The sequence below is a fragment of the Hipposideros armiger genome, unplaced genomic scaffold (assembly GCF_001890085.2).
Source record: "Hipposideros armiger isolate ML-2016 unplaced genomic scaffold, ASM189008v1 scaffold_362, whole genome shotgun sequence".
Classification (NCBI taxonomy): Eukaryota; Metazoa; Chordata; class Mammalia; order Chiroptera; family Hipposideridae; genus Hipposideros; species Hipposideros armiger.
Window position 1 is genome coordinate 433,210 of NW_017731712.1, and position 14,887 is coordinate 448,096.

A 14,887-nucleotide genomic window follows, 5' to 3' on the forward strand; every position below is an offset into this window, starting at 1 on the left:
GTGTGCGCGGGGACCTGGTGGCCCGGCGCGCGCGCCTGCAGCGGGTAGACGCGCGGAGCGCTCCGACCTGGCCGCCCGGGGTGGGGGTGGGGGGCGGGCGGGGCAGGGACCCCCGGGCAAACCGAGCCCGCGAGTCACCGAGTTTCCTCTGCTTGCCTCCGCAGACTATGGACCTGCACGGCGGCCGCCGGCTTGGCGCGCGGCCGCCCGCCGAGGAACCCAGTCCACCGGCGTGCTGACCGGACCCGCGGCCGCAGCCAGTGACCCAGACTCCGCCTCCTCCGCGCCGCCCGCGCGCCGCCCTAGCCCTGAGCAGTCCCCGGGCCCCGGCCGCGCTGCTCCGAAGAGGCGGCGGCGGGCCGGGGCCGGGGCCGGGGCCCGGCATGGATGGCCGCGACTTCGCGCCGCCGCCACATCTGCTGTCTGAGCGCGGAAGCCTGGGCCACCGCAGCGCCGCAGCCGCTCGCCTCGCCCCGGCGGGGCACGCCGCACAGCCCCCGGCGCACTTCCAGCCGGGAAAGTACTTCCCGTCGCCGCTGCCCATGGCTTCACACACAGGTCAGTGCCGGCTGGGGCGGGCGCGGGAGAGGGGGCCCCACGCCAGGTGGGGACGGTCGGGGTTCGAATGCGCGCCCGTCTCTCCTCTCCGAGTGTTTGCAGAGAAGCCTTCGATTTCATTTCCCTGCTCCGGTACCGCTGGCAGCCCGGGCGCGAAGCGGCTCCCCCCTCGGGCCCAGAACCGGATCATCGCGGTTTAGAGCGGCCTTCCCCGGGGTCCCCAGGGTCTCTCGGAGGGCAGCCCTGGAGCTGGCTAAAAATGAAGCCTTTCCCCCCTGCCACCTCCCCTACCCCTTCCTGCAGAAGAACCAAATTCCGCAGAAACCTCATTTCATTTCTGCATGGACATCCTTAAGACATTCCGGGGCTGGGACAACGAGGCACTTTCTGCGTGAACAAAACGGCTGTTGTGACTCGGGAGGGGGGGGCGTGGGGCGCGGGACGCGCCGAGGCCTCCCGGATTAGGGCGGTGTGTGCGCGGTGAGCGTTAGTAGGGACTGCTGGTGTCAGACGAGCAAATCCTGTTTCTATATAAAGCCTTCAAGTGTCAGGGCGAGAATGGGTTTGCAGGGGATGGTTTTGCTTTAACAAGTGCCTCTGGTATCCTGCTCAAGCCGGACACTGCCTGGCTCGAGCGCGGCCCAGGGGGAGCGCGGCGTTCGCGGCTCTGCTGGGGGCGGCGCGGGCTGCCGCGGAATTTCGGTGCAGGCGAGTGAAGAACGAATTTGCTCCAAGAGGAGAGAGCTGGCCGCTCCTGGCTGCTGTCCTCTCTGATCCCCTCCCCACGCGGGTGGGTCCTTGGCCGAGCCTACCCAGGCCTCCAGAGCAGTCCCTCTTTGGGGTGGCTTTCATACTAAGGTGGAGCTAGATCAGAGGAGCAGGGCCAGGCGCAGGGTGGCAAAGAGGCAGCTACCTCGCAGAGACCCTGGAGGTCACTGGCCAGCCCCACTGACTTTGCAGGAAACGTATGGAGACCCGATGGTCACCTTGGAAGGTTTGCTTGCCTTAGTTTACAGTTTGTTCTAAACATCAGAAATGTTTGCCTCTTTTTGTTGTTGTTGATTTGGCAGTAACAGTTATTATTGCTAGCTTGATGAACTGTGAATACTAATAAAATTATATCTGCTTTAATGGAATTACAATTAGTGTGTGGATTAAAACGGATGGCAGAGTCGGGCTAGAAGGGAAAATGTCAGAAGGGAGGGTAGTCAATAAGAGAAACGTAAATTTCCTAAAGAGAAAAAAAATACACGAAATTGCTTAATTACTAGTGGGCTTTTAGCATTTACAACGTGAGCAGCTTCAAAAAGTTGGATGCGGTGTGGAGTGGATGGGCCGTCCCTGGGCTCACCTGGAATCAGCTTGGACCACCTCTGCTTTCCCTGTTCCAGGATGAGCCATCTGCAGGGTGGCCCTTTTTTCTCTTTCTTGCTCTTCCGTCTTTCTCTCCCTTTCTTTTTCTCCTCTCTACATTTATAACTTGAAAAAGTACTTACCTGGGCAATTGGTGATTTAAAAATACCTGTCCTTCTTGCCCCTGGGTGGACATGCTGCCCACCTAGCTCAGCACACCCCCGGGGGGCTCATGAGGGCCGCAGGGACAGTGCTACAGCTTCCCTGTCAGTCCCTTCTGTTGGAGGCCGGTCGGTAGCCCGAGGGTTGGAAGGCTGAGTCTGCAGGTGGGAGGAGAGGGGGATGGGCTACCCTTACCCCCAGGCCCTGCCCTCCAGCTGGGAAGGCCCTGGACACCTACCGAGGCTTTCCTTTCCCTGTCGGGGCCCTCACCCTGGGGAGGCACAGCCAGGGTTGACTCCCATCCCTATTCACCAGCCCCCCCTGGCCTGGTCTGGATCAGCTGCCATTTCCCCTTTCACTGCCGTTTCCACATTTAGGCACCGCCAAGTCAGGTGGGAACGTGTTGAGTGGCCCGAACCATTGTCTTGCTCACTCCAAGTTTGACCACGTGGCTCATGGAGCGTAGGCCATGGAAGGTTTGGAGAAACTGGGTGGGTGCTGGCCCGGTCTGCGTCCTTCACTCAGACCCTTCCACCTTCCCCGTATGCAGGGTGCTCTAGAGGGCGCTGCAGGTCCCCAGGGCACCCCCAGAGGGGTTCTGGACAGCCACATGCCCCCTGCTCCTGGAAGCTGTTTTTCCACCCCCCTGGGGCACCCGAGAGACCCTTTGTGCTTGGAGCCGGTCAACCGATTTGTGACAGGAAGGCCAGCCAAGCAGGCGTCCATCTAGAAACATCTGCCACTGAAAGAGCCTTTAGAAATTGCTGAAAGCCAGTTTTTAAAATTTAGCTACATCAATTTTTAAATAAGGAATTATACCCCCAATCACTTTCCTTTGGTCTGTATTTATACATGATCTAGTTTAGAAAGAAAAAAAGTGTAATTAAATTAAAATTTGTTTATGCATCTCATGTGGATTTGCAGATGGCTAGTTTGAGGGACTCTTCCCATTTCGAAGGATGGCCTCGGGTCTGCAGGCCAGGCTGCAGCAGCCGCCAGCCCCTGCCCCTCCCTCCACCGGCTGCTCCCTGCGAGGAAGACTGCTCTGAGCGCTTCCCATTGGCCCGGCTCTAGCAAAGAGTGGGACCCAGCTCTGGGAGATGGAGTCCCTGGCTTCCAGGACTGCTCGTCCCTGGCACGGCCACCGGGGCTGGGCCAAGGGTTTCCCTCCCTGCGGGCTGCCTATGCTGCTCTCCCCCATCCCCACCCAGTGCTTTCAAAATGTCAGCTGGAGGGACCCTGATGGGACGTTGGGCTCCGGGGCTTCTTCTGTTGTTTCTCTAAAAATGAAAGTGCCCACAGTTTTGTCATCGGGCTGTAGGGTTTTATGGTAAAGCTCTGTTCCAGTAACCTTGTCACCAAAAGGTGCAAATAAAATGTTTGGAGTCATTATTTTTAGTGCAGTGTTAGATTTTGTCTCTAATACAGATGGTCCGGAGGCAAAGCTGTGAAATCTAGGGGGGGAAAAAAAAGGAAAATCAACAACGTACCAGCCCAAGGTTTTTCATCAGCACTACTGCCTAGAGCGATTGGGGATCACGCCTCTCCTGGAGCGTGTTTAATAAGGAGGCAGCCTGGCTGGGGGGAGTCCCCGCCTCTCTTCTGGTGGTCAACTCCTGTCTTCCATCCTTCTCTGTCTGTCCCCTGAGGGGTGGCCTTCAAGAATCACCGTGTCTCCACCCGAGGAAGACACCAGGAAGAAGGTGCCGATTCTAGTCTGGGTTTCAGCTATCTTGCTGTGGGTTGGGTTCTCCTCTCAGCCCCTTCTCTTGTTCCCTTTGGGAGGTAAATGGCCTTGCCTGGAAGCCAGGAGCCCTAGGCCTAAAGGGAGTAAATGGCTGCAGGTCCCCTGTGGGGAGAGAACTGCAGACTTCTTCCTGCTCGAAGTGCTTCTGATCACCAATCTCAGAAAGAAAAAGAAAAAAAAAAAAAAGCACAGTAGAGGAAAAAAGATAATTTCCTAGTGCGAAAAGACCCCATCAAAGGTTTCCCCTCCCTCCCATGTATTTTTTTTTTTGTAAAGAAAAAAATACATTTTCGTAAATACCTCATTAACTCAATGACACGATGGAGTGTTTCTGCAACAGTTACCAACATTAAGTAGGTGTGAAAAGAGTTACTTTCCGCAGCCTCTACCCATCCTGCTCTGTAAGTGACAGAACCAGACATCAAAGCCCCTGCCAGCTGCCCAGCCCAGGAATCTAGAGCCTGGCTCCTGGACCCGCCAGGCTGCGGCCAACTTGCCCGCCCCACCAAAGCCATTTCGGGAATGTAGGTTTTTTTCTCAGTGGGGCTTGTGCTGCCCCCATGTCTGATTACTCCTTTAAGGGTATTCCTATAGGAATATCTAGTTCACGTGAGTAATGAGTCAAATTAGTGAGCCAGGCAGGGAGCAGCCCTTTGCAGATTGCACCCCTCCCCTGGAAAACACTGCACCCCCATATGCTTTCCCGGGTTGTTCTCAGAAATCTCCTCCTTTGCTGCGAGACTGGGTTCAACAGCCCTTACAGACAGGACACAACGCATAGGAGGCTGTTAGCATAACATGGATGAGGCTAAAAATACCCCTCAGAAACACACATAAAAAAGCCAAATCCAACAACAGAACGAGCTAAAAATATTCCAGGCTTTGGCAAAGAGCACAGAGTTAAATAAATTATACAAGAGCCATTCATGGGAGCAAGTTGACTTTCTCTCTTACGGGAACTTGGTTCAAGCTAATAAAAATAATAATTTACTAGCCACTGAGCTTTGCATGAGTTTAAATTTAATTGGTGGGGCTTCTGGCGTTTGTCACTTGGTGGCGATTAGTGGGCTTGCCCTGGCCTGGGGCGGGATGTGAAGGCAGTGCCTGAGCCGAGGGTCCCTAGAAGCAGGGCCAGTGGCCCCCCAGCATCAGGGCAGGGTGCCCAGGAGGCAGAGGAGGGAGGCTGCTGGGGTCGGGGGAGGGCAGGGAAGGCAGAAAAGGGACAGGCAAGGCGCGGCTATTTTAATATGATAAATGATCGTACACCTTTAAGAGTGTGTTTTAACAATCAAGATACACTCCAGCAAGTTGATAGGATGTTCGCTGTCAACTTACATATGTCATCAGAGCAGGCTGTGAGCATAAATAGCGTGCGGGAGAACCATGTGCTGCAACCTCTCCAGGTCGCTCCCCTGGCCCCTGGTGGGTGCCTCTCTCTCCTGGTGTCTGGGAGCAGTGGCCAGAGAAGGACAGGAGTGAGGGCAGTTTGGCCGGGGTATTTCCTCTCTGGGGAGTTCCCAGGTCTCCCCACCAAAATAAGAGCACCATACGACTTGCTCAGAAACACCACTGCGGGTATGATGTGAGCTGGAATGGCAGCATTGGCTGGTGTGTTTTCAGGCAGCAGATGTCTAAGTTTAGCTATTTCCCAGGAATGTTGAACTTCCACCCTAGGATTAGGGTCAGGATAACCCCATTGGTTGCTCCTTCACAAAACACCCCGGGAAATCTGGCCGGGGGCCCTCCTAACTCCCAAAGGACTACACTTCCCAGAATGCCCCTGGTCTAGCTGCAGGGTCTGGGTCTGAGTCCGGGACCAGCTCTGAGCTGGGAATTCCCAAGCACAGATGGAGGTCAGCCAGTGCCACTGGGAATGAGTCCCTTCCGGGCAGGCGGAAGGGGCCTCGGTGGCCACCCCCAGCGCCCCTTTGCCCTTCCTCCTGGAAGAGGCCTCTGGGCCCCGGCCTGGCTTCCTCCCTACCATAAGTATCTGAATATAGGCCCCAACAGATGGGAGCTGCCCCTCCGCCGCCCCTCCCTGGCAGCTGCCTTGATTGTCGTGGCCAGAGTCTCTGAGGAATTCCCAGCAGACCTCCTGATCTCAGCCCATTGCACACAGCCTTCTCAGAGGGGCGCTGGTCACCCCCAGGAGAAGCGGACATGAAGGAAGGGGATATGGGGCTCTGGGTGGCATTGGGGCTGGGCTCTGCCTAGAAAGTCCCATGAGAAAATCCTGCACAACCTTTGGGGTGACCCCAGCCCCACATCCTCAGACGGCAGTAGATGCCTGCCTTATTGATGCCATATTGACCAGCATCCATCTTGAGCGACTGCTGACTGTTTTGTAGAAGAAACCTCCCAGGACAGGGGCGCTGCCTGAGGCTGGGCTCCCCGTCACCTGTCCAGAGAAGGGTCTCACGCCGCCGCTACCCACAGCTTTCCCTGGGCTGCCCTTGAGAACGGCCCTCCTGGAAGGCCTTCGTTTGGCAGCGGGTCACATTACTTTAGCCACATGGTGTAACTTCAGGGCTTCTGGATGCAACACACGTGCCCTGTGTGTTTGGCAAATGGGTGACTTGCTCTGCCTGGCTCCCACCCCCTCGCCCGCCAGGGACTGGCTCCCGGGGCTCCCTGGTCCCCATTGACCTCTGGGGCTGTTTGTCCCACCAAAGATGCAACATTACAAGCAAACAAAACACCCCGCAGCCTGGGCTGCGCAGTGGAAGGCCCGGGCCTCGGAAGCCCGCGGGCGTGGGGCTGCCTCGGCTCTGCCCGCTGACGGTTTTATGGGATAACGTACCGTTTAGATCACGCAGGCCTGTTTGTCAGAGGGCCGCCCTGTTTGCTGTAATATATAATATTACTGCCTCCCGTGGCCCTGTGAGCAGCTGCCTCCGAGGCCGGGGACAGGTGGGGACTGGGCATGGGCTCGGAGGTGATGGGGGTGCTGGGGGGCTGCCGGCTCGGCTATGAGGTTGGTGCTGGGTTTGCTGTGGCCGAGGGTCTGGCAGGGAGGTGTCCAGCGCCCAGGCTGGGAGCCAGCCAGGCGGCATCTGTGACCGCTGCAGCTGTCCAGACGATTAGGTTCCAGATTGGATCAGCCAAGAAGCGGGGGTTTTTTGTTTTGTTTTCATCCTGACCTCGGGTGGGGGAGGAGGAGGAACAAACAGGTGGGTTGGGTTCCCTGCCCCCTCTCCCCTCCCCCAGGCCCCCCCAACAAAGAGTCCAGTGTCTTTAGATGCAAAGACTTTTGAGGCTGGGTAGGGGGACCACCGTGTGGTGGGAGCTGGAAGGAAAGGTGAGGCTGCCCCTTCCCTCCCGGGTGTAGGAACTTGGTTTTCCACCAGGAATTTCCAGAAGTGGTGGGGAATGGGAGGGGGAGGTCAGAGGGGTGAAGGGGGCCCATAGAGTCCTCTGAGCAGCAGGCTTGGATCCTCAAAGGGCAGCCTTGGGGCACTGCTTTCGTAGGGCACCCCCTCCCCCCAAAACAGCGGAGCCTTTGCTGTATGAAACAAGACTGAAACCACCTAGCTGTCTTTGCCTGCCCTTTAGGGGCTCTCTTTCCCGGGACTTCCACAGGTGGCTCCAGGGGAAGGCGTCACGCCCCTCCCCCCGCCCCCCCTCCATCACAGAGCCAGGCCAGGCAGGGCACCACCTCAAGGCGGGCTGCTGGGAGCACAGCTGGACAGGGGTGAGAAGAATGCAGGTTGGGGACAGCCAGAGCCCAGGTGGGGACAGCATTGGGGGTGGGGAAGGGGCTGCACCCTCCGGCAGATGTCCATCCAGCGTCTCACCCAGCACCACGTGGCAGGTTCCCTCTTAGACACGGATAGCCATTGCCACCTGGCCCAGCTCATGGCCCACCCTGCAGTCCACACCATCCCCACCAGCCAGCCAGTGCGTTAACTGGGAGAGCTCACATGCCCACAATGCACAGACGCACGTCACACCCTGCTCGCGTGGGCTCACACTCGCACACTTTCACTCATGCTCACTCACAACTGACCTTCGAGGAAATCGTGTTGCGGTGGTCCCTGGGGGAGCCAGCCTGCCCAGCCCTCCTGCCGCCTGCTCCATCCCTCAGCTTCTAGCCACCTCCTGGGGTGGAGCTCACAGCCTCCCGGTGACCCCTGTGGCACACAGGTGTGGGGGGAGGAGGTGCTGGGCTTAGCACAGGTGAGCCGCCTGCGGTTGCTTCCGCTCCTCCTTTCCCGGTGTCGGGACCCTCTCTCTGGCTCCCAGGAACTTGGGCTGCCTTTTCTCGTTGCTGCTGCTGGCTCCTGCCTCCTGCCTCCTGCCCCACGTGGAATTCCTCTAGCAGAGCCTGTGCGCCAGGAGGCATGGGTCACCTTCTCACCCCACCCCTACCTGCATGTCAGCCCCAAGCCCCTGCCCTTAGCTCAGCTCCCACCTACCACTGTTTCATTCCACTGACCCAGAAGGTTCCCAAACACTTCTGCCCCCCTTGCCCGCCCCTCCAGGAGTCACCCCTGCTAGCTCTGGCTTTCCCTCTGGGCAGCTGCTACAGCTGCCAGTGCCCAAGCCCCAGCTGAGCCCCAGCCGAGGTTCCCATACCCAGTTGGTCCCCAAGGATCCTGGTCTCACATCCTTTCAGTGCAGCCACGATGGAGAGCGGCAGCCCCACCAGGCCCCCCTCCCTGACCATGTTGCCCCCAGCCCCTCTGTGTCCCGCGTGCTCTGTGACCTCTCAGCCCTGAGCACCTTGGGCGGCCTGTCTCACCAGGCCTCAGCAGCCCTGACCAGCACCTGTGGGCTTGGTGTCCTTCCCCGCACTGGGCCAGCTCTCCCAGGGTCCTGCGTCGGGGCTGTGTGTGTCCTTACTCCCTTCGTAACCCCCAGAGCTGGGCCTGGCTGTCGCTGGCCTCCCTGCTACCCGTTCATGCTGGGGCCACAGGGGGGAGCGTGTCCATTCATGCTTGGGTGGCAGACGTGTCCCAGTGGACACTAAGACAGGTGACAGACTCTGGAATAACTGAGTTATGAAGAGAAGGGCAGGAGACACGTCAGGGTCCGATGGCCCTGTTCTCTCTGCTGAAACTCCAGGTGCCCTCCCAGACCTGCCCACGACATGGGGACATTTGGACATTCATGCTGGCAGCACCCTCCACGTGTCCCCAGCCTTCATGGCCTTTCCCCACGGGTCAGGTCAGCACCTCGCCTTCCAGAAGCATCTTCTGTCACCTGCAGAGGCTCCCAGGCTGCGTGCACTACCTTTTTAAAAGATGTCAGAGCTAAACAGACTGGCAAAGTGAGCGTCCCCTCCCTGTTAGTGCCACGCCGGCAGTGGGGGATTAGGGGGAGCAGGGAGAGGTCCACTGGGCACCAGGTGGGGCCACTTCCTCTCTGTCTCTTGCTTGTCCTGGCAGTGGCTCCCTGACCATCATCATGAGGCTTAGTGTGTGATGGGGCAACTGACTGGGGACAGCAGCCAGCGGCTCCATCTGGCCGGTGAGGCGGGACGAGGGGGGCGAGTGCCTCCTCCCCCTCGTGGTGGTTGTGTGGGTGGCTACATGGCAGTGGAGGCAAGGGCTGGGGGGGAAGGCAACCAACGAAAGGAAAATTAGGGTGCAGGAGAGATGGGAGCAGGGAGAAGGCGTGGCTGCGGGGTCTACCCCTTGCTCTCTGCGGCCTGTCCATCTCATGGGGGCAGGCAGGTGAGCCAGCAACGGGACTCGGGCAGATTTGGCCCTGCTCTGCCCCTTAGGAGCTCTGGGACAGGCAGGCCACGCCCTCTCTGTGTCTTGGCCTCCCTCCTCTAAAACAGGCCTTGCTGGAGGGGTGAGTGGGACCCTGGTGCAGTTCTGGAGGTGGTGCTCTCCCCCTGGAGGTGCCACCAGTCTTTCTGTCCTGGGAGCCCAGGAGCTGGCTGACAGCACACACCTGTACACACCTCTGCCCAGGATGTGCCCAGAGACCTCTGTCCCCAGGTGCCTGACCCACACAGATCTGCTGGGAGGCAGGGGTTGACTGCTGGCTGCCTCCGCAAGGTGCAGGGTGATCCCAGGAGGTGGTGGGTTGGAGCTGTGTGTCCTCCGCAGGCGTGTGAGACTTCAGGCCCTTCCTGCCTCCACAGGGTGAGCCCTCAACACCGTCCACAGAGCTCAGAGTGGTCCCTGGGCCATCACACTCCTCTGCCTTGCAGACCCTCTACCCTCTTTCCCACAAGCCCCCTTGCCACCCCTGCCCCTGCCTCTCCAGGCCCCATCACTCCCTTCTCCCAGCACAGTGCTCAGGTCCCTGCACCTGCACCTCGGTGGTGGCCTTTCGTGTGTGCGCTCAGAGTGGCATAGGCCCAGATGCCTCCTCCCCATCACTCCCCGTGGGCCCTGGCAGGCAGTGGCACCAGAACCCAGGCATGGAGTGAATGTGAGGAGGGCAAGGCTGGGGTCCCTCCCGCCTCCTGGCCTCAGTGGCACCTCGCAGGAGGTTGATGGCAGACCCCTTTGTCCCTGGCCTGCGTACGTGGCCCTCCTCGCACTGTACAAGGTGGAGGGGAAGGGGCCAGACTCCGAGGTCCCCTTTGACCAGGGGGGCAGCTGTCCTGGCCGATCGGCCTGCCATGTGCCATGGCCACCCCAGACAGCAGGTCACTTATGGGCAATTTGCCTGAAGCCAGTCCCCTTTTTGAGACTTTGCGTCCCTTTGGGTCTCCTAAAAATAAGCTTTTAATTTATTTTAAATTAATATTAAAATTAAATCTAATTTGTAATGTGTCTTTAGGCTGACTCTTAAAGAGCCCTTAATGTGTGTGGATACAGAAAAAATCGAGAAAAGTTGGAAAAGAGTACACGAGGCCACTCGCACCCTTCATAACCCCTTGCAGATTGGCTGATAAATGCTTAGTAGAAATCCAAAATTATTAATTCGGAAGGGCCCTTGGACGGGCAATGGGTAAACAACCCTTAGAATGCCAACCAAAGGGCGGGGCATGGCACAGGGACCCTGCAGGGGCCACCAGGACACTTGTCCCTACAGTGTTTAAGAGCTGAAGTGACCCTAAACCTGGCTTAAAGGGGAAGCTGCTTGGAAATGGGGGTTGGGGGTGCATCTGTGTGTCTTTGTCTCATCTTGGGGCTCAGGAGGCTGCGGTGTGGCCGGGATGGGTGGGGGAATTTCACACACACCTGAGTTCCTGACTTGTCTGCAGGTTCACACCTGCTCCCTGAGTTGCTGACTCCCCTCCTGGTCCTCACTTTACCTGCCTAAAGGTTCCTTGCCTGCACTGGGCCCACCGTAAATGCTGCCCCTCCCGCTGGCTAATTGGGCTCACTGCGTCTCTGTGTATTAGCTGCTGCTGCTGTGTAACAAATGATTCCAAACATAGCATCAAACAGCAGGCATTTATTATCTCTCCATTTCTGTGGGTCAGGAATCTGGGTCAAGGGGTCAGTGGGGCTGGGGCATCTCAGGGCTTCGCTGCGGAGGACCCCCTGCCAAGCTCACCCCTGTGGCCTCAGGCCCTTGCTGGCTGGAGACACAGGCACCTTCCTCTGCGGCCTCTCCACAGGGCAGACAGCGAGAGTGCAGATACAGCTTTTTCATAACCCAGTCTTGGAAGGGACGTCCCCTCACTTTTGCTGTTTTCTGTTCATAGAAGCAAGTCTGGATGTGAACTTCCAGAGGAGGGGATTACATAAAGATGTGAATACTAGGGGTCAGGGGTCATCGGGGCTCCAGGACACCAGCTGACCCCACTGGGGCAGGGTCCACCTGGACCCTCCTGACTGTAACTGCCCCCATATGCCAACCACACCCAGGCCCCCTTTGCAGCCTGGGTGCTTCCTGTCCTCTCGCTGCTGGCTGGCTGGAGGCCTCTGGGGAGTGACCCTCACCTCCCTGCGTGCAGCCTGGCCAAGTCATTGGAAAACTTCCCTCTCGGCCTCTGTCCTTTGGTGTCCAGCTTGGTCCCCCTCTCTTCCCGTCATCACTTCCTCATCAGCAGCACTGCCGTGGCCTGCCCCCTCTGGAAGCCTGACCCCTGCTCAGTAGAGGCACCCCACGCAAATGTGGACATGCCCCCCTCTGGCCAGAGAGTGCTGCCCAGGGTGACGCAGCGTCATCTTACCACCTGTGAGATGTCTGCTCTGAGAGGTGCCACCAACAGGCCAGGGAGTTGGCCCCAAAACAGCCGCAAGGCCTGTGTGGGCCACAGACCTGAGTCCATTGTTGGAGGCCGGGGTCCCCGGGCGGCCTACGGTATCCTTGGGCTCCGGGGGGCTGGGGTGAGGGTGGGTGACCCTGCACGTTGCAGACACTCAGTAACTTTGTCTAATGAGCGAGCCCGGTTAGAGTTTCAGTCTCTGGACGGAGTGCAGGCTCAGGCTGTGGCTTGGGTGTCAGGGATGTTTGTGCTGTCTGGTCTGGGCCGTGCTTCCTCCTGTGGTTCCCAGGCCAGCTGCCTGTCCCAATGAGGTCAGGAGGTGCCCTGGGCTTACCTGGGCACTCCCCTGGACCTCCTGGAGCCCATGCAAGTCCAGGGCAGCCCCGGGGATCCCCGTCGGGTCCTGAGTCCCACTGGGCAGTAGGGAGCTGGCCCTGGGCCTGGCAACCAGAGGGTCATGGCACATCTTGAGGTCTCTAGATCCCCGAGACTGTGTGTAGGGTGCCACCTGGGCCACCCTGCACAGAGCACCCGCCTCTGGCAGCAGAGCCTTTTCTGCATACGACACCTGCTTGGAGCCCAGGGTGTGAATCTAGGTGAGGGCTTGGTCTTCGGGCCCAGGGCCAAGTCCCTTGCCACCCCCTTCCTCTGGGGCAGGTGGGGTCCAGGTGGCAGAGGCTCAGCAATGCCACTTGCTTGCCCTGTGGTCACATCAGGAGCGCCAAGATAGATGCTCAGGGCTGGCTCTGCCCAGGAGCCTCCTCCCCTGGCCCCATGGATTCCTGCTGCAGGGTGTGGGCAGAGCACAGGGCTGGGCGCTGGGTCTTCTCTGTTGGAAGCTTCTGCTAGGCCGCCCTGAGCCCCCCGCCCCCAGCTCCCCTGGGCTGGCCAGCCCTCTGTCCCCATTCTGGAGGCCGCCCCTCCTGCTGTCCCAGGACTGGTCCTCTATTCTGGGGGGGCCCTGGATCTGTGGGATACGGTTGCCCCGCCCTAAAAACTGCTCACCTTGCGAATTCCCAGGAACACCGTAGTTTTACCTCAGAGAACTGAGGTTTCCTTTCTACTTACGCTCACCATGTTTAGGCAGTAACATATTTTATGTCTACTTTGAAGGGAGTGGGGTGGTTTGTCAAAGTAGCCAGGGATGGGGTACACAGGGGTGGCCTGTTGGAAATTCGAGAATGTGGCCCCCTGGAGGTCTCTGCCTGGATCCTGGTTCGTGGGATGTCCTCCAGCTGCTGGGGATGAGCTGGGGGTGTGGGCTCTGGGGGTGGGGCAGGACAAGGTTCCTCTTCCCTCGGGTTCCCCCCCACCCCCAGGGGTTGGTCTCACTCACTCAGCGTGTCATGGACCAGTCACACCGCTGTCTTAGGGGGGGATGTGGGCTTGGCTGGCAGCCCCGGGCCCCTTCTGCCCAGCTCCCTAACCCCCTCGGTGGCGCAGTCTTATTAAGGAGTAAGGAGCATTTTCTGTTCATTGCACCCCTCATTCCTGCCTGTCATAGCTCATGTCCCACCAAGCGTTTGCTGCCTTTTGCGCGTTCATCACCATTTACCTTCCTCTCCGTGTCCCCGTGCTCTCCTGTGTGCACGGTACCCTGGCTGCTTTCCGCAATTCCTGCTGGTTGTCCCCTCTGGCCACCCGCCCCACCTTGCCTGGGGCACCCCGAGTCAGCCCGCCCCTTCCCGTTTTGTTCCTGTCTCTCTCCCACCCCCGTTTTTCCATGAGGTTGAGTTCCTGGGCCCCCGCGCTAGCCCAGGCCCCTTGCCTGGCACCAGTCCAGGTGTGGCAGGCAGTGGATAGGTGCTCAGCCCCTCGCAGGCACAGCCGGCTGGATAGATACATGGATGAACGAAAGGATGGACAAGTGGATGAGTCCGCAGGGTGGGGGAGACCGCAGGATGGTGGCAAGCCTGCCACCAGGCGGCCCCCATCTAGCGCCTGCTTCCGCACCCCAGTTTCTCCTGCTGTGCCCACCCTGGAGCCACCGACATCACTCTTGTGGGGCTGGGCAGGACGAGGAAGGACACACTCACTGGACGCCAGTCCGGTGCCAGGCTGTGAAGTGCGCTGTGGCCAGGGAAGGGCCGGCCAGCAGGCCGACTCACTGCATGAGCACGGCGCCTGCCTGTGGGCCAGCTCCTTTGCAGCCTGTCCTGTGCTGACGCGGCCAGACCAGACCAAACCCTGTGAGCAGACCTGCCTTGTGTGGCGGGACCCCGTGTCCCTGTCCAGGATGCCTTCTTCCTCCCCCTGCCCACAGGGGCACGTCCAGGATCAGCTCAAGGGTGCAGGGCAGCAGGGTAGGTGCCCCCGACCCTGTCCAGATGGGCTCCCCTCTGAGGGCATAAGCAGGACTGGACGTGTATGCGTTCATGTGTGTGTGCGTGTTTGTGTGCGTGTTTGTGCGCGCGCCTGTGTTCATGTGTGCCTGCGTTCATGTGTGTGCGTGTTTGTGCCTGTGTTCATGTGTGCCTGTGTTCATGTGTGTGTGCGTTTGTGCGTTTGTGTGTGTGCCTGTGTTCATGTGTGTGTTTGTGTGTGCCTGCATTCATGTGTGTGTTTGCATGTGTGCACGTGTGTGCCTGCATTCATGTGTGTGCGCGCGCGTGTGCCTGCGTTCATGTGTGTGTGTGTCTGCATTCACGTGTGTGTGTGTGCCTGCGTTTGTGTGTGTGTTCGTGTGTGTGCCTGCATTGCCTGCATGCATGTGTGTGGGTGCGTGCACGCATGCCCTGAGGTCCAGGCGTTCTTGCCGCTGGCTCACTTCCAGGTGGTAGGAAAGGAAGGGAGCCCCTGGCCTCTTCGGAGGATGGTCCTCCAGCTGGGCAGATTTAGAGGGGTGGGGATGACCGTCCCTGCTCACCTCCCCTGCACCCCCAGGAGGATCCTGGAGGGGGAGGTGCTGGCCGCCTGCCAGGAACAGTGTGAGAAGGAAGGGAGGC

The 14,887-nt window shown here is 59.1% G+C and overlaps 1 protein-coding gene across 6 annotated transcripts in view; it reads left to right on the forward strand.

Moving 5' to 3' along the window:
• BAHCC1 (BAH domain and coiled-coil containing 1) overlaps positions 1-14,887 on the forward strand; it is a 61,945-nt gene that overhangs the window by 3,710 nt on the left and 43,348 nt on the right. For 5 of the 6 annotated variants that reach the window (XR_002126166.1, XM_019661948.1, XM_019661949.1 and 2 more), the window contains exon 2: positions 165-558. Coding sequence is in view for 5 of the 6 variants with exons in the window: in XM_019661948.1 (XP_019517493.1) it covers positions 384-558 (175 nt within the window). In the remaining variant the exon portion in view is untranslated. Of the gene's footprint in view, positions 1-56; positions 559-14,887 lie in introns of those variants that run through there. The other variant, XM_019661947.1, reaches the window with a different exon arrangement.